This window comes from Australozyma saopauloensis, chromosome 3, assembly GCF_035610405.1.
Source record: "Australozyma saopauloensis chromosome 3, complete sequence".
Classification (NCBI taxonomy): Eukaryota; Fungi; Ascomycota; class Pichiomycetes; order Serinales; family Metschnikowiaceae; genus Australozyma; species Australozyma saopauloensis.
The window spans coordinates 1,990,597-2,018,134 of NC_086133.1; the positions used below are offsets into that span (position 1 = coordinate 1,990,597).

The 27,538-nt window shown below is 43.5% G+C and overlaps 12 protein-coding genes and 1 non-coding gene across 13 annotated transcripts; 9 read left to right on the forward strand and 4 right to left on the reverse strand.

Moving 5' to 3' along the window:
- Positions 1 to 192: 192 nt before the first annotated feature.
- PUMCH_003025 (uncharacterized protein) lies at positions 193 to 1,167 on the reverse strand (the record flags this gene model as incomplete). Its single annotated transcript, XM_063022012.1, has 1 exon — positions 193 to 1,167. One exon carries the CDS (start codon positions 1,165 to 1,167, stop codon positions 193 to 195), a length of 975 nt encoding a protein of 324 aa, XP_062878082.1.
- A 249-nt stretch (positions 1,168 to 1,416) lies between these two features.
- On the reverse strand, positions 1,417 to 3,615 carry PUMCH_003026 (uncharacterized protein; the record flags this gene model as incomplete). The annotated part of the gene is made up of 1 exon (XM_063022013.1): positions 1,417 to 3,615. The coding sequence occupies one exon, from the start codon at positions 3,613 to 3,615 to the stop codon at positions 1,417 to 1,419; it is 2,199 nt and encodes a 732-aa protein (XP_062878083.1).
- A 915-nt stretch (positions 3,616 to 4,530) lies between these two features.
- Positions 4,531 to 7,446, forward strand: PUMCH_003027 (uncharacterized protein; the record flags this gene model as incomplete). Its single annotated transcript, XM_063022014.1, has 1 exon — positions 4,531 to 7,446. The coding sequence occupies one exon, from the start codon at positions 4,531 to 4,533 to the stop codon at positions 7,444 to 7,446; it is 2,916 nt and encodes a 971-aa protein (XP_062878084.1).
- Positions 7,447 to 7,719: 273 nt separating this feature from the next.
- PUMCH_003028 (uncharacterized protein) lies at positions 7,720 to 8,298 on the forward strand (the record flags this gene model as incomplete). The annotated part of the gene is made up of 1 exon (XM_063022015.1): positions 7,720 to 8,298. The coding sequence occupies one exon, from the start codon at positions 7,720 to 7,722 to the stop codon at positions 8,296 to 8,298; it is 579 nt and encodes a 192-aa protein (XP_062878085.1).
- Positions 8,299 to 8,920: 622 nt separating this feature from the next.
- Positions 8,921 to 9,262, forward strand: PUMCH_003029 (uncharacterized protein; the record flags this gene model as incomplete). Its single annotated transcript, XM_063022016.1, has 1 exon — positions 8,921 to 9,262. The coding sequence occupies one exon, from the start codon at positions 8,921 to 8,923 to the stop codon at positions 9,260 to 9,262; it is 342 nt and encodes a 113-aa protein (XP_062878086.1).
- Positions 9,263 to 9,618: 356 nt separating this feature from the next.
- PUMCH_003030 (uncharacterized protein) lies at positions 9,619 to 10,311 on the reverse strand (the record flags this gene model as incomplete). Its single annotated transcript, XM_063022017.1, has 1 exon — positions 9,619 to 10,311. The coding sequence occupies one exon, from the start codon at positions 10,309 to 10,311 to the stop codon at positions 9,619 to 9,621; it is 693 nt and encodes a 230-aa protein (XP_062878087.1).
- An 808-nt stretch (positions 10,312 to 11,119) lies between these two features.
- Positions 11,120 to 12,709, forward strand: PUMCH_003031 (uncharacterized protein; the record flags this gene model as incomplete). Its single annotated transcript, XM_063022018.1, has 1 exon — positions 11,120 to 12,709. One exon carries the CDS (start codon positions 11,120 to 11,122, stop codon positions 12,707 to 12,709), a length of 1,590 nt encoding a protein of 529 aa, XP_062878088.1.
- A 2,001-nt stretch (positions 12,710 to 14,710) lies between these two features.
- Positions 14,711 to 20,812, forward strand: PUMCH_003032 (uncharacterized protein; the record flags this gene model as incomplete). Its single annotated transcript, XM_063022019.1, has 1 exon — positions 14,711 to 20,812. One exon carries the CDS (start codon positions 14,711 to 14,713, stop codon positions 20,810 to 20,812), a length of 6,102 nt encoding a protein of 2,033 aa, XP_062878089.1.
- Positions 20,813 to 21,291: 479 nt separating this feature from the next.
- PUMCH_003033 (uncharacterized protein) lies at positions 21,292 to 21,957 on the forward strand (the record flags this gene model as incomplete). The annotated part of the gene is made up of 1 exon (XM_063022020.1): positions 21,292 to 21,957. One exon carries the CDS (start codon positions 21,292 to 21,294, stop codon positions 21,955 to 21,957), a length of 666 nt encoding a protein of 221 aa, XP_062878090.1.
- Positions 21,958 to 22,599: 642 nt separating this feature from the next.
- PUMCH_003034 (uncharacterized protein) lies at positions 22,600 to 23,802 on the forward strand (the record flags this gene model as incomplete). Its single annotated transcript, XM_063022021.1, has 1 exon — positions 22,600 to 23,802. The coding sequence occupies one exon, from the start codon at positions 22,600 to 22,602 to the stop codon at positions 23,800 to 23,802; it is 1,203 nt and encodes a 400-aa protein (XP_062878091.1).
- Positions 23,803 to 23,951: 149 nt separating this feature from the next.
- On the reverse strand, positions 23,952 to 24,494 carry PUMCH_003035 (uncharacterized protein; the record flags this gene model as incomplete). The annotated part of the gene is made up of 1 exon (XM_063022022.1): positions 23,952 to 24,494. One exon carries the CDS (start codon positions 24,492 to 24,494, stop codon positions 23,952 to 23,954), a length of 543 nt encoding a protein of 180 aa, XP_062878092.1.
- Positions 24,495 to 25,167: 673 nt separating this feature from the next.
- Positions 25,168 to 25,249, forward strand: PUMCH_003036. The gene has a single exon. It is a non-coding gene; the product is annotated as a tRNA-Leu (tRNA).
- Positions 25,250 to 26,030: 781 nt separating this feature from the next.
- On the forward strand, positions 26,031 to 26,960 carry PUMCH_003037 (uncharacterized protein; the record flags this gene model as incomplete). The annotated part of the gene is made up of 1 exon (XM_063022023.1): positions 26,031 to 26,960. One exon carries the CDS (start codon positions 26,031 to 26,033, stop codon positions 26,958 to 26,960), a length of 930 nt encoding a protein of 309 aa, XP_062878093.1.
- Positions 26,961 to 27,538: the final 578 nt, after the last annotated feature.

Here is a 27,538-nt window from a genome sequence, read left to right on the forward strand (position 1 = left end):
ATGGTGTCAATCGTAATATTGAGTAGTTCAAAAGGAATTACGTGTATGTTGGTTGGTTTTTATAAAATACATAAAGTATTGTTTACATTTTAGATCGTTTCGGGTTCTTATGGCGCCTTCGTACATGATACGTTAAATGTGTAATGCTGTTTGATTCTCTCGTAGATAAATAGGGCTACGTGAAAATAGGACTCATACCCTGATAAAACCTTTCACAAGAGTTCTCAATGTAGTTTTCTTTCGTGTTAGAGGTGGTGTTGGTTTTTCGTAAACTTGATTTGCAGGGATTGCTCGGGCCTCTACGCTCAGAGAAATGTCCGGGAAATACAGAGGCGAAAGGGGAGTAGTCGGCGTCAGTGCGCCAGATGCGGTAGTTTGTTTGGTGAGCTGTGTGGTGGAAGGAGACTTGAGTGCAAGGGTACTGTTTACCTCGCCAACCTTTTGCCGTAGCATACTAGATCTAGAGTAGAGCTCATGGAAAAGCATTAGAGATTCTGAATGTGGCATTCCGCCTGACGTTTTGGGTGGTTCTGAAGCAAGCATTTCGCCAATGTCAAGCACCGTTCCGTCTGCAAACGAGAAGTCATCGATTGTGCTGACTCGGCGGGTATTTTTGAGGGAGATACTCTGTCGTTCTACCTTGTATACTTTGTCTACTTTGGCTATTTCGCAAGCTTGAGCTGCGTTTTCAAGATTGGAGATTATGAGCCGCTGGCGAGCACTGGCCTGACGTTCTAAATCTAGTTCATTCTCCACCAAAGCAATCTTTTCAAGAAGCTCGTTGTTGAACTGTGTAGCGAGTTGGTACTTGCTTTCAAGAACACGATCTTGCGAAAGCATGTCATCGTTCAGAATCTCCATATGTACAAGTTTGTGTTTCAAATCGGAAATCTCCTTCTCTTGCTCAGATACTTGGTCTGCTGCCAGCAGCGTCTGTTCGACAAGTTCTTTGTTGAGTGAGGCAATGTTTTGAGTCAATTCACGAATTTTCTGGTCCTTTTCTTGTACTTGGGCTAGGAGAAGCGCATTTCTTGTTTCTAGAGATTGAAGTTCTTCCTCCAACGCTTGTTCTAGCTCCTTGCTGGACTCTTGGAATTCTATAAGTTCTCGCTCGAGTTCTATCATTTTCTGTTGCATGACTGCATCTTCGGAACCCGCTAGAGTCATTTGGATGGTGCTTTTGTGACTACTCTTTCTTTCTGTTTACATAATGTGTGTCTGTCTGCAGGTTTGACACAAACAATGATCCGTAAAGAAATTGACTTAAGATAAATATACATCAAAATTTACATTAAATATACATACAAGAATAATCTGTAGTACGACCAGTCGCACATTTCTGGGAGACCACGGAAAGCCTCTCTAATTGGTCTTGGAGATGCCAAATTCCCATGGCTAGTAGTGGCCAAGCCAATCCTATCTCCACAAACTATACTCCTGATGTTGAGCGTCTGGACCGTTGACTCCCATCGAGACTGCTGCAACGGCTGCATTAGCAACAGAGGCAGCTTCGCGTTCCGCGGCGCTGACCTCTTTGGGGCGAATAGGCTCAACTGTCTTTTTTAGACGATGCTGGTCCGGACTCACTTGCTTTGGACGAAGGTCAGGTTCTACAGAGAGGTCTTCTTCAGGACCCGGTGTCAGATAGACGATGCCCAAAAGCTTGGAGATAATGCTGTGAAGAGGGAGGATTTTGTGGTCACGAACCGAGTTGCGCAATTTCTCAAATGCGACCAGAAAGTCACTCGAAGACCAGGCATACTTGGTTTTGTCATTTTTGTGCTCGGCATGATAACTTTGAGCAAGGTATTCCCAATTGATGGCATCTTGTTCGTGCACATTCAAGTCGAGTAAACGGTTCAAAAGCCAGATCTTTGTACACGATCCCATCATGGCAATGCGAGACATCAGGTCTCGCCGTACTAGTTTGTTCCATTTGTACCGGCACTGAATACGGGATCGGATACCGTTCATTTTCTCACTCACCAAAGTCCAATTGATGGAATTTTGTTTATCCTTGCCCACCAGCGTTGAATGTAGCTCCATGATTATTTGCTTAAGGGTGTTCTCTTCATCCTCAGACCACTTGTTCTTAGCTCTATTTTCACCACACTTTAGGTAATTACGCCATCTATCGCGACAATCCTCTGGCATTCTGTTCATAGCTTCACCTATCCGCTTCCAGTTTGTGGTAGTTTGCTCCGCGTATTTTCTGAGCTGATCGTCTTCCTCTTTAGTCCATTTCGCTCTTACGTTAAATACGTGATATTGGCGGCGAACATGTTTGTAAACAGAAGCACGAGAGCGATAAGGCAATACCTTTGTAAGATATTCCCAAAACTTGTCTTTCGGTTTGTCTACTGACCATACACGCTCACAAATTTGTGCTCGGGTGAGATTGTTGAGGCGACAGTACGCCTGAATAAAGTTGTCCACAATGTTGATTTCTTCTTGGGAAAAAAGGCGCGGCCCGCGTGCACCAACATTACTTTGCGTGCTAAGCCACAAATGCGCCTCGCTTGCAGCCTCCTTGACGAGTTCTTCTATGGATTGAGTGGTATACTTCAGTTGAGAGTTGAATCCGTTGGACAAGTCTAATTCCAGAGGTAAACCATCCGGTATTGCCTTGAGAGGACGCCGGGTTTTCTGGCTAAGAATATGTCTATTTTTCGGCGCCAAGTGACTGATTGAGGCCGGGCCATTTCCAGAGTTCAAACCCATGTGCGAACGTAGCGTTCCTTCAATGCCGTTTGCTGAAGACATGCGCGCTGAAGCGTCGAGCGCAGAGCCATCTCGAGCGTCCAGAAACATCGAGTGATGGAGCTTCCCTTGCCCGTCGGGTAATTGGAGCTCCTTGGCGAGATCACCAATGGCAGCATGTACCAACAGATCATGCTCTGCGGATGCATCGAGGTCTGCTAGCTCAGGGTCTATCTCTCCACCGCTCATAAAGCTCTTACGAGCCCTCTTCCGTGGCGTTGGCCTATCAAAGGCTGCCACCTCTTCTGGCTCAAGAAATCTATCCCAATGGTACTCATTCATGAGATCGTCCTGAACACGTTGTCTTTTCGGCAAGCCGTCCGGCCCTGCGTTCTGTGGATCGTCTTCGCCATGACCTAACAGGTCGTCCTCGGTAGCCAAAGTGCCGCCAACGTAGCGCATCACTGCAGCCTCAACTGCATCATTTAGTTGCTGACTAGCCTTATCGAAAAGCTCCTGGTCATGATCTTCTACGGAGTCATGGTGCACATGACCAATGTGCCCATTTTCATGATGATTATGGTGTTGTTCATGATTGTGTTGGTGGTTATGTTCGTGATTATGGTCATGCGACTCACTTTCGAGATGCTCATGCAACAAATCGTCGTTCGAGTCAGCAACACTCAGACCGTGGGCATCGAGATGATGGCGCTCGTCGTCCACGTCGTGCACCACATGTAGTTCATTTTCGTTTAAATTGTGTTCCTCATTCTGTGACTGGGATGTATTAGAGTCGTCGTTTAAATCTGATTGGGCAGGACCATGTTGCGGACCGTGGGTCTTGTTGTCGAGTGTGTCTTTTGTGCCCAACAGGAGGAGAGCTTTGGCACCGCCGATTTCCTGTTGGTTCTGCATTGGAGTTTGCAACCGGTTTCCGCTTTGTGATGAAGGGTTACCCGAAATTGGGGCTCTGATGGGGTCGTGTGGTGCCGAACGGGGTGAAAAGAAGTACTTCAATGTTGGCGAGAAGTGTGGAGTGGGATTGTTTTTTTGTTGATTAGGTATGGGAGTTCGTTGGAGATATAAATTTTCTGGTTTTTTTGATAATTTTCAATTGCTGTAGATTTGTTTGTATGTCTTTGTCGCTACTACAATGTCTCATTGTGGTCAAATTTGAGGTGATCCTATTGAAAGATGTGTTGAGTGAGGATTAAAATATTGAATTTGTGTAATATTTTAGGTTTAGGAATATTTTTCCAAAAGCTGGTCAAATTCACGTTCTAGATGTCTGTCTAAGGTGTCAGATCACAGACAGATTCGAGTGGAATTGAGCTATGCGATCCTCTAAATTCCAAGTTTATTATTATTCTTATTTATAAGATTCTTGAAATTTTCAAAACCAATATTTCTATTCTCTGCCAGGTGCTTGGTCTCCCGTTGATCATCTGGTATAGATCCAAATCCAACTAAAGAAACGGCCGAAAGTTCCACAGAAAACTCTGACGACACATTTAAAGTGAAACAATTTCTTCATTAATTTGAATTGTGACCGCCAAAAACCTTACACCCATATATGGTACGCCGGGTATTATGGCGTCTTGGTACCTAATTTCCAGGATCCTTCCTGGATCACTCCTACACTCTATACGAAATATACCGACCGAGAACAGCCACTCATTCCCCGTACTTTACATAATTTAACACATACTATATAGCAGATTGCGATCGTAAATCCACTCTCACATCTCCAATTGACAGTCCTCCACTCAATCTATAAAAAGGTACTCTATTGACAACAAACGCAGCGTCAACGAAAGCCCCCAATTCCGCATGCTCAATTACAACGACAACGAACAAACGCTTCTAGAGTTCTATCACACTGACTCTCTCAAGAACTCGGTCCCAGACACGCAAGACACGCAAGATTTGGCCACTGAAGTCACCCAGCTAACTGCAAACGATGCAACCACAGACATCCAGAAACTAGACGCCTTGAGCACATATTTACAGGCCAGGCTAACATTCCATCATTCCCAGAATTCAGAGCACGATTTCATTGACCCATTGAGTGGGAAAAATGTCGTGGATGTTCTTGTAGAAAAGGGAGTCATTGAGTCGGCAAACGACCCATCAATAGATAAGTTCTTGGTCTCCTCGCAACAGTTCAATCCTGAAACATTTCTTGCGACCGTTCATGAGGATACTCCAATAGAGAGGTTGGTTGTTGGTCTTGATGGTTTGGATCGAGCTATTCGCAGCCACACCTCTGAGCTCAAGTCGGTTCTTAATGACAACTACAAGCAGTTCGTTTCGAGCAAACACTTTATTGATGAGATTCTTACAGAATTCAAGGGGCTGAAGTCTCACGCGCAGCAGCAACGTGAGAAAAGCAAGGTGTTCAACCCTGCTAATCGTAGAAAAATCGACGCCAGTGAGACCCTTCTATCGGAGCTTGAAGAGTCCATCAACAATCTTAATCTCTCTTCGAACTTGATGATTAGGCCCATCATGGAACATAATGCCAAGGAGGCGAAAGTGGCTGCTTTGATTGAGTTCATCAAGGACAACACCCAGATATTTAGCCTTCCTCTGACTCTCATTGAGTGCCTTGCGTCGAACGATCATGATGCATTTATAGACACATACAATCGTTTTCTCAGCGATAAAGATGAGTTGTTACGGCTGCAACAACAAGAACTTGATGAGGCCAGGAACTCTGGAGCCGATGGCGAATCCCGCAAACTTGAAAAGCTACATGCCCTTCAGAACACTGCATTATCTCGTGTCATTAATGAGGTCACCAAGATCGCTACGGAGTATCGTAAGAAAGCGTTCAAGGACCTTCTCTCAATGGACCATGAAGTGTCCCTCAAGTCTAGTCGTAAAATGGCCCTGGACGTCAAATTCATCGACTTGGTGGATAAATTGCATCGCATGAGCGAGGGAAGTCTGGAAGTCAATCCTATCTTCGATTTCCTCAAATCTCAGCTCCAAAAAGTTGAAAAGGAGTTGGTGTATCAATGCGAGAAGTATGACACAAAGTTTACTCAAATGCAACGGAAACTAGTGGATTACATAACATCCCTCCAAGAGCAGAGAGAGAATGGCTCTTATGTGAAATACATCGCCGAAAAATTCGAAAGTGTTGAGGAATATTTCAAGGCATCAGCACTAACGAGTTCTCAAAATATTGACCGCGAAAAAGAACGCACAATTGTCGAGATATTTCACAATAGCGAGAATTTGGACTTATCGATCATCAATGAGACTTGGCTTGTGTTGTCCAATTTCATTAAAAGTATAGAGGAGACTTTTGCTAGCGTAATCTCCAAGTTCGTGAAGAACTACGTCCATTATGCTGACTCGTCTAACGGCTTTAATGTCGACACACAAGGCGAACTCAGAGATTTCTTTTTCGTTGTTCTTAATGATGTCATATCCAAGCTCATGAAGATATTCTACGCGCAAAGTCCCTCAGAACTCTCTAAAGTAACTCCAGCCAACTACAACTCGTTCCTCCCATATCACACAAACTCATTGTCTACGATGTTCTACTTGACGGATATATCCTCTAGCTTCAACAACATCTTGACTCTTGCGGGCAAGTACACTTCTCAAATTGGCAAGGCCTCAAAGAGCTTTGATACAAACAAGCAAATTCTGAGATTGAGAGAAGTCTCTACACTCTTTGATCAAAGAATCTTGGAGGCCATATGCGCAACTTGGGTAAATGACTGCTCGCAATTGTATGACTTAGAAAATTGGGAGAAGTACGAGGGCTTTTCAGAGTCACGAACCAGCAATAAAACGGTTTACACAAAGCTGATGCAAGTTTCGTTTTATTATGAGCTTGCTGTACTTGAGACTCTCCGGAATTTGATTGTGAGACCTTCAGATGGTGATGAAGATTCGATTCGAATCGTATCAAACTATCCAAGCAAACGGATCCTTGTCAGTCTCGAAATCCAATTCATGAGAAGCATGAATGTTTTGATCGATTCGACGATCAAGAGATTCAAAGCAGAAAAAGCAATTGTCGATGAAGCTTCTTTGAGAGATTCGAAAACAGAACAATGCACGTACAAAGTGTTGACGATGAACAATCTTTCCGCATTGAGCAAGAGCATTTTCCCGCAGCTTATCAAAAAATTTGACAAGTTGTTTAACAAAAATTTGCTGCTGCAAAACTTGAAGTTGTTTGCAGATCTAGATCTCGTGAAGATTACAATTCTCGATGATATCAATGAGATTGAGAAAGCGTGGATCGAAGCCCGTATTGATGAACATTTTGCCCTCGTTCAACGCTCCCGAAGCTCTATGCCTCTAGCTGTCGATCCATTCGTGTACGAATGTCTCTTGCATTTTGTTACGCTCGTCCACGTTCTTAGACCGATTACCGACCTTCATACCTTCACATTGATCATTCAACAGTTGCAAACACAATTTTTGCTGAAATTTCTTCTGTCTATACGTGAAGCCAGTGAGAAGGAGCGCGTCATCGCGGCGATTTTGGGTAATATCAAGCTTGACTTGGACTTTTTCGTGGAAATCTTCGGTGGACTGGCCTCGCTTAATTTGGATGAGTATTGTGTGAATCTAGTAAGAATTATTCTCAGTCAGATTGACAAAATTGAGAGCATTTTCTCCGACTTGGGCTACACTCAGCAAGAAATTGAAGTAAGATTGGAGCGTGCACTTGAACAGAGCAGAAGCGAGTTTTCTTGTTTCGGAGCAGAAATACATTAAAATTTCCCATGTAAATTAACTCTTGTACCTACCTTTGCTCATATCTAAACCTTGTAGAATTATTCCTATTTTTTCACTTTTGGCTTCTGTTACGCCTAAGTGTACCTCCATCTTATCACATCTAAAGCCTAAATTCCAATTCAATAGTTGGGTTAGAAACCCTGCTTACAAACAAAGCAAAAGATATAACAATACACTACATTCTGCATCATTTTTCATTGCAGTTAGCAGGCACACCTAGAAGTATAAAACTCATTTCTTTGCATTCACACAATGGATCCAAGACTAGAAGAGATCATCAAGGACGAAACTAACAGTTTCCGCCTAGAAACTCGCCAGATGTATGTGGACCTAATGACCGAGTCTGATTACGAGCAGCATATCGATGAATGTGTCTTTGTAATTGGCTCATCGCCTGCCAAAAAGTACGCAAGCACCATCCTGGCAGCGTTAAAGAAACATGGCGTGGTTCTTCTAGCTGCGAAAGGGGGTTTGACGTCAAAGCTAGTGGCAATTGTTGAGATTGTAAAACATAGCGATGTTGATGTTCAGAAGCAGCTCAACAGAATCTCGCTCACGGACCTGTTAGTCAACCCGGAGTTTAGACCTGAGGCGAGCACGAAAAACGTCAAGGCTTTCATTGCACAGTCACAAGAGACGCCGCAAGAGGTCGGTGACAGTATAATTGGCGTCCCTGCGGCTGATGGCAAGCCTCGATCAGAGAAGTCCATTTTGAGCGATGTGGTGAAACTGATCCATGGACCTAAAATCTACGATGTTCCTACGATGACTATTGTTTTGTGCACCAATGATCATTTGATTAGAAATGATTTCTTTACTGAGCAGAGATAAAGTTGATAGGGTCGAGATCTTGGACAATGTGGTACAAGAGCGCTGTGACCTATAGGGTCATAGCTGAAGAGAGAACATTAGAATGTCTGAACACATTCTTTTCATGCATATTTTGGCCTTTGAATAGGTGATTCATGTTCCACGGATTGCCTTATCATGGCTCATCTCCCATTCTAGAGCACTGTCTCCTGAATCTGCATAATTTGTTGCATCACGTAGATGCTTAAATTACACTAAAGTCCCGAATTGCATTTATTCTATAATCATTGGGTGACTTAGGGAGTTTCAGTGTCCCACTAAGCCGACTGCCATTCATTTGCAAAAACGTATCTACTAGAGAACCATAAATATACAAGGGTAGAAATGAGTATTTAAAAACTCAGCAACCTTACAGAATTAAAAAACCGAGTAGTCTCTAATTCGTTTCGGCCACGAACATCCTTCTTTGGGACTATTGCACTCCATATGAGCGTCCATTTGAGCCGCTGCATTGCCGAACAGAAATAAAGAGTAAAAAAAAATATTCACTGCAAACTCTGCGTTCCAACCATTTTTATTTTTGTTTCCGACCATTCTCTCGCCATCTCCCCCTCCAATTCCATCCCCAGCTCAATATAAGGTGATGTCCGGCACCGAAGCCGCAGCCAATAGTACCTACTCATTTCGAGACCACACAACTGGAAAACCAACCACTACATATTCCTCAGCCATGTCGTCTCCCTTCGATATCAAAACCTTCAAGTTCGACACTCCCCAGTTCGACCCAAGATTCCCTCACGTCAACCAGACCAAGCACTGCGCTCAAAACTACGTCGACTACCACAAGTGTGTCGCTGTCAAGGGTGAGGACTTCGAGCCATGTCAGATCTTCTGGAAGACCTTCACCTCTTTGTGCCCTGTTGACTGGGTCGAGAGATGGGACGACCAAAGAGAGGCCGGCAAGTTCCCTGTCAAGATCGAGTAAGACTACGTAACAATACATAAAAGATACATGTGATACGATGTAAGATGGAAATGTGAGAGTAGGCCGGATTAGAATTGAAGCAGAAATTAGTATGTAGCTGTCTTTCGAATTCGGGAGAGTTCCGATTGTAGTAAAGTAGACAGGGTTTGGATACATCGTAGAGATAAGTTTCCAGAGAAATTGCGTGAGACCTCAATGAATATCCATGATTTCTCTTGTATATTTGGTCTGATGAACCTAGTTCCTTACTGTTAAAACCAATTTAGGTCTGTGTCTCGAACTTGAAGACTGGTTGACGGTATTAGATTGTGTGATACAGTGATGGATATATATATATGGTTTGGCCCAAGCTGCACTCACCAGAACTCATCCTCGACCCAATTCTCCTTTCTGAACTCATTGCTGCTTCCTCGAAGCGCCTCTTCGGTGAATAACTCGCCGTAGGGATCCTTGTTGAACTTCTTCTGTTCGTTTCTCTCACGGGCCTCAGCCTTGTTTTTCTGTTCCAAGCGACGCTCTTCGTCCTTCTTGGACCGCTGCCACTCCACCAAGAGCTGGTCTTGGTCCTTGACGAACTGCTCCGTGGAAATCTCGGTTTTCGTCTTGTTGAGTCTGTTGATGATGGCATTGTCCTTCTTGACAACGTGCACCCGGCGCAATTTCTGTGGGTTCACGAACGTCACCGTTCCAGTATCCAACAGCCCATCGCTGCGTAGATTGTCCACCGGAGTGTAGATAATCGAGATGTTGTTCAACTTGTTCGCCTTGATCAGGTTTGCCTTGGTCAATTGCGCGATTTGGTCGAGAAGCAGCTCTGAGAGCCGCAAGTCCTCAAACTTCACGTTTTGCTGTTCCGGCGAGAGCTGCAAATAGAGATGGGCAGACGAATGCTTGTCCACGTGAAACCATAGGTTCTTTGGGTGAGACTTATGGATGAGCGGGTCGTTTTCGAACTTGTCCTTTCCCATGTAGATTGTGTGTTTCTCCGGCTCCGCTAGGCCGAACTCATCGTCGTCTGCGGACACCGATGCTGTGAAAAAATACACCATGTTCTGTTTGTGCTGTCAATGCTGCTGTTTTAGCGAAGTACAGGAAGCGAGGAAATGGGATCTGGATTTACGGGATAGCGAAAAGTCAACCTTGAAAAATCAATGATATTGTGATATTATCCTACAATTATAATTGAGATATCATCTTGTTAAATTCTCACAACTCCAATTCTTGACTTCTCATCTTGCATGGACCATGGGGTAACTCCTACATTAAAATTTTTAGCCCTCTTTATAGAGTCTTCGTTAATGGGCTCATTCGCACCTTTACTGATGGCAGCGGGACCACCAAAAAATTATTCCAAAGGGCAATTGTGAAATGTCCCCCTCTGCCATGGTCACTCCAAGAATAGCATCCCGCACCCATTCGTTCATGTTGTGACCCCTTCAAGACATCCAGATCAAGACATTTCCTATTAGGGCAGCAGTTCGGCCTATTCTGCCCTTCCAGGAGCTGGTTGCACTGCAGGCAGATGTATCAGGTCGCGTGCTGTGCAGGCACAACCTAAACAGACCTCCCTTTTGCATCTACGATCTTGGGATATAACAGCATACCGATCCACTCTTTCTTAATTTTTGTTTCTTCTTGGTTTTAATAATCGGTTCCCACTCATTTCTTTTCCTTTGCACACTAGTCCTTTAAAGTGCCGCGACAACCTAGGGCCAAGCTGATAGCGTCTTTGGCTTTGTGTCCTTGTCTGTACTCTTCTCGATATACAGAAGAACCAATAGAACAACAGCCTCTTTCGGCTTTTTTAGAAGATATACGCTCTTCTTTCCCGCAGAATTCACTCCTTCACTTAAAATTATGTGCTCCGAGGCTATTTTGGAGTTCGAGGAGTCGTTGGCAGCGGTCTCGTCATCGCACGAGCTTCTTCTCAACAACTTGGAGTTGAAGGCTGACCTCAACCGTTTTGTGGCTACAAGACATCTTGACGATCTGGCTGCTGTAGTTGAAGAGCCCACCGAAGCTGGTCTTTTGTGTCTCTTCTCGAACTACGACTATACTCTGGAAACGGTAGCGACATGCCTGGTTTGCCGCAGTCAACTAGCTGGAGCGTCGTCTCCGTGTTGCTTCGAGTACATTGAACAGCAGAAACAAGGTCCAGGGTCAGCTCTTGAGCAGGACTATTGGACTCTGTTTCTTGCAAACCCATACAAGACCATTCTCACGCTTCCAAACTACACCAAGATGGCGTTTAATCAGATGGGCGTCCCGTTCCAGCTTCGGGCGCAGGTTTGGCGGAAATTGGTGCTCATCAACCAGAAAAATTACTACGGGATCCCGGCTGAGGCTACTATGATCTTCAGCAACTTCCAGCATTCTTACAACCAGCAAATATCGGACCAGATCAAGAAGGATTTGACGCGTACATTCCCAGACGTTGAGTTTTTCCAGAGACAAGAAACCGTTGACTCTCTTCTCACTATCCTTTGCGTGTATGCCAACTACGATATGGAACTAGGATACTGTCAAGGTTTGCTATTCTTGGTTGGAACCTTGTTCCAGCAGCTTGGAAATCGCGAGTTCACATTCCACACAATGTGTAAGATCATGGAGTGTGAGCCCCAGATGCGTTCGATCTTTGTCCCAGGACTGATGTTTGAGACTTTGGAGGCCTGGCGCCTACAATTCTGCTCCATCTTTGCGCTGGTTGATCGCCCCTTGTATGAACACCTCACATCTTTTTGCGATATGAGTGTCTTCTTGTATCAGTGGTGGCTCAGCAACAATTTGATCCACACCCCTAATCTTTCGATCAATAGCCGCATTGTCGAGAGCTGTCTTACAGAAGGATGGCAAGTAGGGAATTTCAAGGTTTCTCTTGGTCTTCTTTTGCTGAACAGGCCCATACTCATGTCATTTGGAGCTGGTGACGAAGAGGTTGTCTACCAGCATTTGTTGAACGAATCCAAATGGGGTAGCATCGTCAATAACACTACCTCTTTCTTTGGCGATCTCCTTTTGTCTTGGGATGACAAGCTTTTTACAGGCTTGGACAGGAATATTGTCTCCTCTATTGACAATGACACAAGAAAAGCGTCATTAACTGATAAGGACTCATTGTTCTCTCGTTTCAAGAACTTGTCTATAAGGTCTCTTCTGATTCTGGATTCAATGCCTCAAGTTCACAAGCTTGACAACAGATCGCTTTCTTCAGTGTTCTCTTCTAGAGACAATACTTCGTTGTTTTCAGAAGCCACCGACAGTTGCGGAGAAGAATGCAACAGCAGTTCTGGGAGAAAAGGTTCCTTCAGTGATTCTTCTTATAAAAGCGAGTTGGATGACGTCATTCTGGAGAATCAAGCTCTACGTTTCTTGCTCAAGAAAGCTTATGATGCCCTCGAAGATACGTCCTTGAAGCGAGAAATAGGTGACATGATCGATGTTAGCTGAATGAGCTAATTCGACAACTTTATATTAATGTTAACGACTAATTTCATGGAATTCTCGTAGTTATAAATTCATTAGGCTGTTTTTGTTTGGCATGTATAGGTCAAATAACATGTAATTTTGAATTTGCGGATGGCATGTAAACAGGCTCAACATCGTGTTCCTTGTTTGAGAGTTTCGACGAGGTGAATTTGAGTTCAATGTGTTTGAGCTTTGCTACAAATTATGAGGTACAAAGAAGGAAAGATTCACAAGGAAGTCACTTGTTTATTAAATAAAAGAATTGATTACTACCTTGTCTCCATGTACAATCTGTTTTGATAATTTTCGTCATTGTCTAAAAGCAAGAGTTATTTGTCAGTTTGCAAGTTTCATGTGGCACCACGCGAAGTTTGTGAAATTACAAAACACAACCTAAATACAGAACATCTACAAAATTCTTTTTCGGGAAACAAAATATCTTCGGAACATCTACTATGATCACTTTAAATATATAAAGCGCGTTTCCTTTGACTTGAAACCCTCAATTTCGATAAAGTGTGTTGGCATTAATGAATGAGCATTCAACCGTCAACTCCAGACCAATAAAGAAGGATTCTGTAATAAACTTCTCTACAAAACTACAGTAAAATAAAAAATATGTCTAACGTTTTTGTATGTCTTTCTGAAATGTTCGTGGAGACTCTTCGAAGTCGTGCCGAACCAAGTAATGCTCAACTACCAAAAAATTTACAACCAACTCCAACTCACAGTCACACTACGCCGACAACGACAACTTGGCAATTAAAGTATGTAAGCGCCCCACACGTCACACAGAACAACGATTGTATGCTCAGGCGCCCAAATTCTTCAACGCTTGGGCATTCAATTGTTGAAAGATACGTGACCTGTCATTTCCATAGTTTCGTGGAGAAACCTATAAGCCCGACTGATTCAGGGGAAACCCACAGAATTCTGAGCGAAGCAACTCGTCTCGAAGTCTGAACCATGTGCAAGCTCGTATTGATACGCATGTATTCGGTATTGCAGACATTTCAGCTTCAGACTTGATGCTGTATCTCGCCACCACACCACCTCTTTTCAGAATACTAACATCCAGCCACACGCCGCAGACTACTGACTAGATCTGCCGCCATCTCCACTGTACCGCCTTCCGCAAGTACCACAGTGTCGTCGCAAAACCCCAGCCCAGAGGGCACATCCACCACCGAACCCACCGCCATTGTTACCAAGAGCGGGGACAAAACATCCAAGAGCACTCCGTCTCAAAATCCACGCAGCCAAGCCTGCTCAGCCGAAGCAGACGCTACTCCCGACAAGCAAACTGCTGTTTCTCCGCGTCATAGCTCCGAGTACATTTCTGTAATTCTTACTCAACTCTCCATCCTCGTTTGCACGGCTACGGAAGAGAACTACTCGAGCCACTATCGCCAAATTCGCGAGATTTTATACAGCGAGAGAACTTCGTCAACTGTTCTTTCTGAGTATTACAGTCAATTCTTTTCACGCGTCTTAGCTCAAGTAACCAAACCTTCTGAGACAACCCCTTTAGACCGTCTAGTCACTCTTGATCTCCAAAGCTTAGCTGTTGATATTCCCCGTTTCGAGGTTTTCTCTGCTGAACTCAAAACCGCATTTTTATCTCTCAAAGAAGCAAACAAGCTTACTCCTGACGAGCTCAACCTTGAAGTTTTTAGATTCATCGAGGGCTATAAAGTCGATCCTATCCTCTCATTCGTCTTTCTCTCTCGGATCGTAATCCCAGAATCAGACGCCGTTAAAGGATTCTTTGAACGCACCTCCGCCAGCGTCCTCGCTTCTTTTGCCGCAAAAGGAACTTCCATAGAGGGCTCCACCGATAAAGCTTGGTGCCTCATTCTACTTGATTGTGTGTTGAAATCCCCATCCTACCCATTTCTTCACAAGCTCTCTACAATCAATCAATTCAACGCTTTTGATCTGAAGCTCCCCCCGGTCCAAGACTTTTTTGAAGAAATATTGAAAATGTCCTTTAAAGAACTTTTGTTAGAAATTGGACCTGATAATTTATTACCAGAGAAGCTCCTTCCATCATTAATCCACATCAAACCTCATGATGCTCCTGATAGTGTTGCCCTCATCTTAGCAGAGGTGCTCATTCCAGGTTCACAGGGTTTAAGCACTACTAACGGTGGTGTCACTGCATTGACTTTTGTTAACAACCTCCCAGAGGCAAGTGCCAAAGGTGCTCAATTGCAAGTTTGCTTAAAGCAAGTTGATATCTTGCAGGGTCACGAGCTTGACTGGAGGCTTGTTTTCAAAAGAGTAAAGGAGAACTTGTCCGAGGCTATAAAGCGTAACAGCCAACCATCTGTTGCCAGTGTTACACAACTCTTTTCTGCTTTGGACTTCAAGATCGGCCCAATTGACATTTTCCTTCAGACTGGATGGTGGTTTGATAAAACTCTTCTTTACATGATGCAATCTATGTTCACACAACAAGGTGCTTTCGATATCTTGAGACTGAAGAGTTTTGAGCCCTGTTACAGAGATGATATTGCTGAAGAGGGCCCGCTCAAGTTCTTAGGAATCTCGCGTCTCGAGATGAGCCTTATGGAGTATATCCATACACATAAGCAACAATCCTCTCAATCTGATGCAGAAAGAAAGCTTGACTCATGGCTTGTACAATTTTATGAATTGAATAGCCGTGCCGAGCCTCACAACGTCATTGCGGGAGCTTTAGCATTAGGAGATAAATCACTGTACATTTGGGATCAAATTGAGCGAGCATTGGCTTTGTTAATGGACAGCCCAAATGATTCCACCAGTGCGCATAGGCTTCATTTAGCCGTCTCGAGACTTGCAACTTTTGACTCTGAATTTGTGGTGCGTAAGCTCGTCGAATATTGCCAACAAAAGAAGAATTCAATTGCCATCAACAAGGCCGTGCTGGTTTCCAGTGCTAGTGAAGTTTTGCCGCAATTGATGTCGTACGCAAAGCAAGTTGATTACCCTTTTTCTTTGGCAATTGCACTTGAAGCCACTGCTTTCGGCTACAATCTTAAAGAAGCAGTTGCTATTGATCTCAAAAGCTCACGCCAACGTGAGGCAATTTACTTGGCTTTGTTTGAGGCTTTGGAGGCTCGCACAACTCAAGATTTTGACACAGCGCAACAACTTCAACAGCGCCGTGACAATGAGCAAGAACCTTCCGGTACTCGTCCTTTGAAAGTCGGAGTTGTTTTTTCGATTCTAGAAGTTTTGAAAAGTCTGCAAGGTCTTGTTGATGCGGATCGTTTTAAAAATTTGCAATTGTCTTTTTTGACTACATATCCGAGACTTATTAATTATGGCACTGGCCATGATGATGCAATTGAAGCAAATGAGACTTTGTATTTCAATTTTTTCCCACCACAAGTTGAACAAGAGATGAAGGCTTGCTATTCCAAGTTATACAATAAAGAATTAGAAATCAAGGAGATCGTTGACATGTTAGCTCGAATGAAGGAAAGTGACATGCCACACGATCAGGATGTTTTTGCTTGCATGATTCACTCATTAATAGATGAGTATCGTTTCTTTTCCGAATACCCCTTGACTGCTTTAGCATCTACTTCGCTTCTCTTCGGAGCTCTTTTGCAAAGAGACTTGATACAAGGAACTACTCTCACTGTTGCTCTCAACTTTATTTGGGAGTCCTGTAATAAGCCACAGGATTCGAATATGTTCAAGTTTGCAGTGCAATCGTTGTACAACTTCAAACTGCGCTTGCACGAGTATCCAATCTACTGTAAGCATTTGTTGAAATGTCAATCGTTATCAGCTCATGCAAAGATGTATCAAATTGTCAAAGACGCCTCCGAAGGAATTCCTTGCGTCGATAATAGTGGCCCGGGTTCGACAGGGGCCGAGAACCATTCGAAACAGCTGGAGGTTTCCAGTACGAAATACCACGCAATTACTGCCGTGAAGCGTACCATCGGTTTTGTTACCCAGGAGGAACCCAGCGAATCTGCTTCTGATAGACTCCTCTTCTTTGTCAATAATATGACTTCCGATAACATGACCAAAAAACTTGCGGAGGTTCGGGATGTACTCCACGAGAAATACTTCGCGTGGTTTTCAAACTATTTAGTTGCAGAAAGAGCAAAGCTGGAACCAAACAATCACTCTTTGTATGCAGCTCTTGTATTTGCTCTCGAGAATCCCATTTTCTACGAGTATGTTCTCGACACAACAATTTTGGAGGTCGAGCATTTGCTTTGTCATTTCAAAGACACTGCCAATGAGCGCCAAAACTTAAAAAATTTGGGAGCTTGGTTAGGAAAGATCACATTGGCAAACGATCGCCCTTTGAAACGTGATCAAGTGGCCTTGAAGTACTTGTTGATAGAGGCTTTTGATTTCCACACGTTGCCTGTCGTCATTCCTCTTGTTTGTAAGATTTTGGAACAAGCAAGTCAATCCAAGATTTTCCGTCCCCCTAGCCCTTGGGTTCTGGGTATTTTGAAAGTTTTGGTTGAATTGTATGACTGCGCAGACTTAAAACTTAATTTGAAGTTCGAAATTGAAGTGTTGCTAAACGCTTTCGCCATGAAGGTTAAAGACATCTCCCCCTCAACCATCATCCGTACACATAATCCTAATCCTGATGCATTGGCCGCAATGTTTGGATTCCGTCCCACCTCGGCCATCCCAGATATTGGAGGATTGAGTATTGATGCATCAGAACCAAACTTTCAAATGCAACAACATTTGCAACAACAAGCTCTTATACAACAACAACAGCAGCAGCAGCAGCAACAACAACAACAGCAGCAGCAACAACAACAGCAGCAGCAACAACAACAGCAGCAGCAACAACAACAGCAACAGCAGCAACAACAACAACAGCAGCAGCAGCAGCAGCATATGCAGCAACAACACCTTTCTCATTTGCATCCGCAACATCCTCAACCCCGTCCTGACGAGCATGTGTCGCCTGCTTCCAGCACATCACAGTTGGATGCTTCGTTTAGTAACTTGAAAGGAACAACTGTCTTTGTTCAAAATCCTAACTTAAGAAGAGCATTCCAAGCTTCTTTAGCTCGAGCTGTTCGTGAATGCGCAGTTCCTATCTTGAGTCGTGTCTCAGAGGCTGTTTTGACTACTACAGATGCACTTATCCGAAAGGATTTTGCCACAGAGGGAGACGCTGCCAAGTTTCGTAAGAGCTACCAGACTTTGGCGCAACAACTTGCTCATAGTATGGTGATATGTAGCGGTCGCAAGATCCTCTCTGAAACTGTTGAGGCCACCATGCTTCAACTTTTAGGTCCTCAGGTGAACCCCAACGAGTTACCTCTTGCTGAGCTCAGCCTTGCCATCCAAGGCAATGTAGACTTGTGTGTTGACATAGTTGAAAACTTGGCTGCAAGCAATATTGGCGAGTTGATTGAAGAAAGAATGAGGCTGCAAGTTGTCGCTCGTGAGCGTCACCCGCCTGGACAGCCATTCGTGGACCCTGCTGCTTCTGAATACGCCCTTCTGCTTCCATTCCCACTCGGCTTGCAGCGTGAGGGTGTACGGGATACACAATTGCAAATTTACACAAACTTTGGGAGTAATCTGGCTGCAATAAGTGCAGAGCAACTCGCTGCTTTGCCACAGGGTTTACAGCCCCAAACGAAACAAGCACCAAACATGCAGTCCCAACCAAATAGGCAACAACCTCAGGCTCCTCCAAATGCTCAGCCTCAGGCCCAACAACCCACGGTAATTGGTGTAAATCAGACGATGCCCGGTTTGCAGCCCCAGATGGGTCGTGCAACAGATGCTACTGAATTTGCTAGTCAAGAACCACCTTCCCGGCAACTAGGCCCAGGTGTAAGTAAGGGCGAGGATAACGTCGGACTTGACCACCTATTCACTGTTGTAACTCAAATGTGTGAAAAGGCCATACAAATGCTTGACGAATGCCAAGAAACTACTTTGAGTGAGTTGAGCCCCGAAAGCCCTATTTTGCAAGCTCTCACTCAAGCCACCGCTATTTGTCAACGAAACGCAATCAAATATCCGGAACTACTTCTCAAAGTAGCCCAATTTGCTGTTAATTGTTTGTTTACGCAAGTACATTCAAGCCCTCTCAGCAATGAGATTTATGTCGTGCTTCTTGACAAGCTATGCGAGTATTCGCCGTCAACCGCGAAGGACGTCACTTGGTGGATGGTACATTCCGTTGATCAAAGAAAATTCAATTGGCCAGCAATTTTCGCTTTGATTAATGTCCAGTTGGTCGCTCCGTTGAAGCTTGATGGCCTGATTGGTAAGCTCATTGCTGAAAGTGAAAGTCCTGTCCTCGTAAAGTTTGCTTCGAGCCTTTTGCTTAATGTGTTTGGGTCCTCTGGCTCCAAACCAATGGCTTTGCGATCGGAATTTGCCTGCTCTTTAGAAGCTTTAGCCAAATACAACCCTAAAGACGAAAGCGAGGAAGCAAAACAAGCTGTTCAACTCCGCAACAACTTATTTGAGTTGTTGCAAAAGCATAATGTTCCCGCTTTACCCCTTTCAGGCGAATCTTCCACAGATTCATATGTGCATATGGGTTATATTTTCGTGGAGTGGACAAAGCTTCTTGGGCATAGCGAGTTATCATCTGAATTGCAGAACAAGTTTATCGACAGACTCTTTCACAATGACATACTTAGTGATCCGCTTCAATTTTCTGTCTTTTTCCGTGCAGCAACCCAAGTTTCAACCACTGCTTTTGTTGCTGAACACGAAATTCGAACCAGAACTCAACGCGAGACGTTTTTGTCTGCCGATTGTTTGGCTAAGCTTATTGTTGCAATTATCTTGCGCTTCTCGCGTGATCGCAGCATGGAGGCGGGCGATTATTTACGGAACATAATGGGTGTTGTTACTCTGGTTCTTATAAGTGAGCACGATCTGAACCAAAATGTTTGGAATGAATGTGCATACTTCCGTTTGTTTTCGTCTATTTTCTGCGAGTGGTGCAATGCCTCAACGCTAGACTCGAAGGCGACTGAGCTGTTGGACGGTGTATTTTTCACAACTATGGCTGATGTTATAAATTCATTGCAGCCCCTTCTCTACCCCGAGTTCACATTTGCATGGATTTCCCTCGTGTCCCACAGAATGTTCTTGCCTAAGCTCCTTACTCTTCCAGAGCAGGAAGGTTACTCTTCTGCGCTTAGACTACTTTCCTCCTTGTTAAAATTTCAGAAAACATATCTGAACGAAAAACATGATGTGCTCAATGTTACACAAAAGGCTATTTACCGCATTTTCCTGGCCATTGCGCATGACTTCCCAGAATTCTTGTGTGAATGTCACTACCAATTAGTCACCGCTGCTCCAGGCAATTACACACAGTTAAAGAACATCATCTTGGCAGCCAAGCCAAAATTCGCTCCTCAAGAGATCAATCCATACATCAATAATCTTGATTATGATTCATTGCCAAATTGCTACGACAATGTATCAGTGCATTCCTTGCCGGTCGAGGATTTACTTAAATGTGGCCTCAAGAAGCCCGTTGACAACTTTTTACGTATTCCAGCACCAGCTTTAATGCGCGCCATCTACAGTGCAATTAAGTTAAACTACCCTAAGGAGACTGCCCAATATGGATTCGAGACGCTTAATTTTAATGTCAAACTCATCAATGCTCTCGTTGTTCATGTGGGGCTTGCTGTTGCCGGGGATAAGCTTCCTAATCAAGCACCAGGTTTTAATCCAAAATCAGCCCATGCTGCCCTTCTCGTTGACCTACTTAACTACGGTAACACGGAGTTCCGTTACCATATGATTAGTGCAATGGCGGATCAATTACGCTACCCCAGCATAGTCACTCAATGGTTCATAAGTGTGGCGATGTATATGTTCTCAACTGAGCAGAGCTGGAGCTCACCAGAAATCTATTCCGAGTTGCAGGAAATCTGGTTGAGAGTTATATTAGAACGTGTCATTGTCAGCAAACCTCACCCTTGGGGACTTACGGTCTTGTTGGTCGCTTTGATCCGAAATGACGAGGTTGATATTTTCTCGCTCCCGTTTGTGAAAAACGCCGACAGCTCGTTGAAGATGATTTTTGAAACGTTGGGTCGGAATGTGCGGGCTTGAATTAAGACGAGCTCAATTGTAAAATAGTGTATCATATATGTATAATGTACCTTATCGAGTTAAAAAAAAACTCATTGCATGCATTTCAATCGATTTGCCATCAGTAGTCATCAAAACGAGTGAAGGTTAATTACAATAGAAATTACGATGCAGATGAAGATCTCTACTTCCAACTCTCAATTCAAAACCTTGCATCGAGCCACTTTTGAATTCAACAAACCATTTTGCGTATTCAATTCATCAAATCATGGTTTTTATTTATTTAATCAATATCTTAAAACATTCCAACACTTTTTTGTATATTTTCTCTAAATTATTATTATCCGGTCATGATGAATTCAATTGTTTCATGTGACTAATCGTGGGGCAACAGACTCCTCTATATAGGACATATAGGGCGAACACTCGTCAGAGCTTCCCCAAGGTTCCCTCTTTCCTGGCAACTACACTTGAGCAAGACCAGTTCCTCCATCATCATCATGTCCAGAGTCAAAAGAATTGCTAAGGAGTTAGAGGAGTGTCGCCAAGATACTCAATCGGGTGTCCAACTCGAACTCATCAACGAAAGCGACTTGACTAGATTAATCGGACTTTTCAAGGGCCCACCCGGTACACCTTACGAGGGAGGTCTTTTTAAGGTCGATATCAACATCCCAAATCAGTATCCATTTAAGCCTCCAGTGATGAAGTTCTTGACTAAGATCTACCATCCAAACATCTCCAGTGTTACTGGAGCTATTTGCTTGGACATTTTGAAGGATGCATGGACGCCAATCTTGACGCTAAAGTCATCTTTGATCTCCTTGCAGTCTTTGCTACAGTCGCCGGAACCCAACGACCCTCAAGATGCAGAGGTTGCTAAGCATTACCTTACCAACAAGGCTGGATTTGAGGAAACCGCCGCTTATTGGACTAAGGTTTACGCTGCAGACGAATCTAGTGGACCAGCTACAGGTCTCAGCGACTCTGCGCTTTATGGCATTGATGATGAGATTGTCTGCCAGTTTGAGAACATGGGCTTTCCTCGTCCTGCAACAATTGATGTCTTGAGAAGAATGGGAATCAAGTCATTCAAGGGCATTGGTGATCGCGCAGAGGTAGAGAACAAAATTTTGGAGGAGTTGTTGAAGGAAACTGGTAACTAAATTACTTTGTATAGGCATTGTGTATATACTCGAGAGTCGGACTATGCTTGAGGCAAAGCCCTGACAACTGTGTATCGCAAATAAAGAGTAGGATTGCATTCTGAAACTCAGTAAAAATATTGATATGCTCGTTGACAGAACTCCAAAGTATGAATGCTGATTGTATTCCTAGGGTTCTCTGTCTTGACTTCCATTTGTACGATATGTACATCTCCCCAGGATAACCTGGGATTAATCGTAGTGCTACTATTGAGGTCTTGTTGAAGCAATCAAATATTTATGACAGTATTCAGGCCCTAACAAAGAGCGTGAGATCATCATTCTTATCTATTGCTAACTGGGGTTTCTCTTCCCAGCCTACATGAACACGACTTAGAGACTAGTAACTAAATGATGAAAAAATGGGAATTACAGACAAGGAAATAAAAAATATGCTATCAAAAAAATAAACAGGAAAGGAAAGTTATAGCAAACTTGAGGGTACACAATTCCCCACGTACTGATCTGAAACACAATCTAGCACTATCTAGTTCCCCCTGCATACATGTACCCCAAAGAATTTTCCAGTCTTAAAGGCCGAACGACACTTTTTTGTCACGAATACCAAGCGCGGAATCAACAAAAGCACATTTTGCAACCGATATGAGCGAGAGCAAAACCATTTTCTCTCCTTGTAATGGATCTGATTCCACTCAAACCAAGGATTCCGAATTGTCATTAGAGTCCATCGGTTGGATCTTTGTCAAAAGATACTATAGCACGTATGCTACTTCAATCGAGACACTCTACTCATTCTATGACAGCAAAGCGTCCCTCATTCATGATGGATTTCCTACTTCTAGCGAAGATTCGCAACCACAGGCGAAAACAGTCCATGTTGCAACCGGGAACGAAGCCATCAAGACTCATTACGAGGCACAGGCTGCTTCCACCGAGAAAAGCAAGATTGTCATTGAGAGCGCTAACTTCCAGTGGTCCATTGGAGGCTCTATTCTCATTGTTGTTTGTGGTTCGTGGAAGAAAGGCTCGTCAAACTTGTGGCAGTTCCTGCAGACTTTTGTGTTGAGCGCAAAGGGCAAGACCGTGTTTGATGTTTCCAATGACATTTTGAGATTCTTTGATTTGTCCGAAGATTATCAAGAAAAAACTGTCACTGTTGACCATGTTGTCGCCCCTTCAAAGGTCGAAGATACCCCTTCAGAGTCGACCGTCGAGAGTAAAGTAGAGCAGGTCACCGAAGAAGTTAAACCAGCTGAAGTTAAGGATACTGAAGTGACAAAAGCGGAAATTCCCGAAGCGAAGACTGAGGTTCAAGGCCCAACCGAGAAGACCGAAGAGACCACCAGCACTGCAGAGCAAGAAAAAGTTTCTTCTCCACCACAAACACAAACGTGGGCCAATTTGGCAGCCATTGAACCTAAGATCAGCTCGAAGGTTGCTTCCGTACCTGTTTCTACTACTGTCGTAAAAACCACGCCTTCACCAGCCCCAAAGGTTGCATCAACTATCCAGTCGCTGGCTACCGTGAACGGAAACAATAAATTCAAAAAGGAAGAGTGGTACCCAATTTACATCAAGCAAGTCGAAGTTGATGACGAGGACTTGAAGAGTGCTTTGATTAAGCAGTTTGGTGACATCAAGTTCTTTAAGAGGAGCAACAAGGCCGCTTTGTGCGATTTCAAGAACAAGGCCGACCAACAAAAGGCTCTAGATGCAAAGGAGATCGTGGTGAAGGGAAACGTTATTTTGTTGGAGCCTCGTGTTCACAAACCATTCAACAATTTCAAACCTGATGGAAAGAAGGATAAAAAGCCAGTGAAGAAAAACGGGATTAAGAAGAACTAAATGCGACCACATAATTAAAGGAGAACAGAATGACTAGATGGTTTTATAGATACTAGTTTGCATTTTTTTTTATGCTGTAATGCCCTCAATAAAAGTCATACATTGTAACTCTAAAGTATCGAATTGTATTATAGTTATGTACATGTGAATCAGTAACCTCTTCTCTTGGCGTCCCTGATATCAATCATCAAGTAGTGGAATTGCTGTCTGAAGTTTTGTTTCCACCAAATTCTCTTTTTCATCTTCTGAAGTTTAGCTGGACGAATGAAGCGTGACTGAATGTTCTGCATCTCCCTGATCTTGTCGTTCTTAAGAACATTTTTGAGACTCAGCAAAGATGGAGCAAGACCAGTACGAACATCCACGGATCTGCCGGCTGGTGGGCCAAACATGTTGATGGACTTGGCGACCTCTCTTGGGTTACGCAAGGAAGAGCCGAAAGCAAAAGAGTCAAACTTATCGTTGCGCGTCGTGGTATCCTGTAGACCTGGAGAGTTTGCAATCAAGCTATCAATGTCAAAGTATGTGGCTGTGTTCCTGTTGGATGGAGGTTTGACCTCAGGGTCTTTGAGCTCATCAAACTGATTCTTGAGCAAAGAAGAAGTGAAGAGAGTTCTCTGAGATGGTAGGAAAGTGACTGGTCGACACAGAACAAGGCCAATCAGGCGTCTGGCGGAAATCCCAGTGAACATCTTGTGGTTGAAGATTCTTTAGACAAGGTGTAGGAACAATGTGGAGTGAAAAATATTAGTTACTAAGACGGAAACGCAAACACAAATTAAACAGGCACATTCCAGTTGCATAGAAAAATCTATTTGATTCCGTTTTCCTCAACAGCATTTTTTTTTTTTTGGCGCAAACGAGGTGGTATAGCTCTGTTACCTTTTGATGTAGAAAGAAACATGTCGTGTCGGAACTTCAGCATAATGTGAGAATAATAATTTCTTCACGATTGAATGTGTGTAAACTTGTTTGAGAACACATAGTGGCCAGAAAGATGTACATTTCGACCATTTTTGCTCCACATTTTTATTAAATCCTGGCGGAAGAAGTACGAAAAAGACCCAAAAAATTGAGGATTCTACGGAGCCGATTCCATACTCTTTTGTACGGCCGCAAGTGTGATTGCCAGAACTACGACCTGTCCAAACGTTGACTTCAAAGACCTTAGTTTGCAGTCCTGATTGGGAGAATGAGACCGGCTAGGGATTCGTGCCTGAAAAACTCCGGCCCTTTGTATATTCGGACGAATCTTGAGGATTGTAGTACTGGATCTTAAGATGTTAAAAATCAGTGAAGGCGCACTTCAAATATAAAGACACTTGATACGGTATAAATAAAACACCAAATTAACTTTTCAATAGAGGCTCTGTGGCCGAGCGGTCTAAGGCGGCAGACTCAAGTTCTGTTATCGTAAGATGCGCGTGTTCGAATCACGCCGGAGTCAGATATCTACTTCCTCTATTTTCTTTTTTGGATTAACTCACAGAGAACACTTTGTGGAATTAAGTCTTTATTTGTTGGGAAATTGCACTGCAATAGAGGAGACTGTCAATTTTTAAGATATATCGCTTCCCTACTTTTCCTACTAAAGAGCAATTCAGTCTCTTCATCTCCCTAAATATACGAAGCTTTGTTGAAACTTCCGTGAACGTTGATCTTTGAGTACCTCTCTTCTCACTATAAATTTATAGAGGCGTATGAGAATCCAAAAGTAGCAGAGTGTCTACCTGAAGAATTGCGATTCGCCCATTTATTCTTCAGGTGTATGACTCTTTGAGTTTCGCTCTCTACTCAATTGAACCTTTCGGTAAGTTCCACTCCCTACAACAACACCTCCTGCAACAGCACCTCCCGACTTTCTTCTTGATTCTCGGCAACCATGCACGTATTGCATTCTTGAACGACCCAAACCTTCTTACCAGCCAATCAATTCAAACAATTCGTGCAGACTTTCTCCAGTTGCCTTTGTGAGCCGATTTGCATTCAACTCGCACCTGCATGTACCAGTTGTAGATCAACTCCGTTCAGGCGGGGATCGTTTGAAGAGTATCTCTAATATAAAGCCCGCAATTATTTAAAAAAGTGAACCATACATGATCTAAGAGGCTCAGTAAAGTACTCATTGGTCCGTTCTTTAGTAATCAATTATACCGCTGAAGTTCGCCTCAACAACGAACAAGAGCGCAACAGGATTCGCTTTGTTTAAATCTCTCGTTACAAGAAGCATGGGTAGGCTGTATTACGCCGTCGCAAAGGGCAATAACCCAGGTGTCTATGAAAGCTGGGATGATTGTTCCCAAGAAGTTCACGGCTATTCTGGGGCCAGATACAAGAAGTTTCTGAGCCTCAGCGAAGCACAACTGTTCATCAATAACGAGGGAAATGGTTCGGCCAATCGGTCATCAAACAGTCGTGGATCTTCTTCCTATGGGGGCCGGTCTGGATATGTCCGCTACAGTTCTTCGTCTTCCTCTCAAAGAGACCGCTCTCCTGTCTCCAGATCATATAATAGAGACAGTTATAGAGCTGAACCGAGCTATGAAAGCGCAGCTCTGTATGGAGGCTCGACACTGTATGGAAGTGCAACTCTGTATGGCAGGCCTAGCCCTCAAGTTACGCTGGCATCAAAGCTGAAGAGGACAAAGCAAATCTATGTGGACGGAGCATGCAGAGGCAATGGAAAAGAATCGATGCCAATGAGTGGATATGGTGTGTGGTTTGGTAAGGACGACGAGTCAAACGCTGCTGTGCCATTAAGTGATGTTGACAATCTTAGAATCACACCTAGCAATCAAAGGGCAGAACTTTACGCCATGAAACATGCTCTTCTGCACGTTTCCAATAATAGTGAGAAATTTAAGGATACCAATATCGAGATTTGCTCTGATTCAAAATACTCCATCAGTTGTATGGAGGAATGGGTTGACAAGTGGAAAGATAACAATTGGAGAAACTCGCAGAACAAGCCAGCTGCGAATCTTGACATTATTTTGCCAACGTATGATTTATACAAGAAGCTCAATGCTGAGAATGCTACTCAGATCAAGTTTGTCCATGTGAAGGGCCATCTGGGCATCGATGGAAATGAACAAGCCGACAAACTAGCAAACCTTGGTGCTGACAGAATGACCAAGACCCAATCAAGGGGACCATGATTTCATACTTGCGAGTGATCCTGGAGATACAGGCCTTTTCTTCGTCGAGACCTCAATTATCTGTTTAATTTATGCCTTAGAGCTCCATTCATAGAATTTAATAGAGCTTGTATCAACATGTGCCTTTATCAATTTGCGCAGTCATCGATCATATGAGAAAGAATTTATTCTAAAATTTGGGTATCTCGACATGCATCAATCTTGAACTACCGCATTTATACTATCTAGCCTTACCTATTGCATGGATTGACTTGGAAGTGGGTGGCATTTGTGTTGTATTGGCTCACATAAAAGTCAAATTCTAAATAGGAAGCACAATGATTGTGCAACTCTAGCGTTAACAAGAGGTACTTGGAACATAGCTACAACTCCTTCATCCTCTCAACGTTCCCTCAACAAACTAGAACCCAAAACCATGCAAAAATATCTGTATTCTCTCTGTTACTCAGATAATTACACTACAGAAAGTAGCGTCATCCAAGCAATTGTAGCCAAAGGCCCATTGGGCGAAAGTCTTTGGATCTCTCTTGAAAATGAAATATACACAAGGATGAAACATATGGATGCAGGATCGAAAT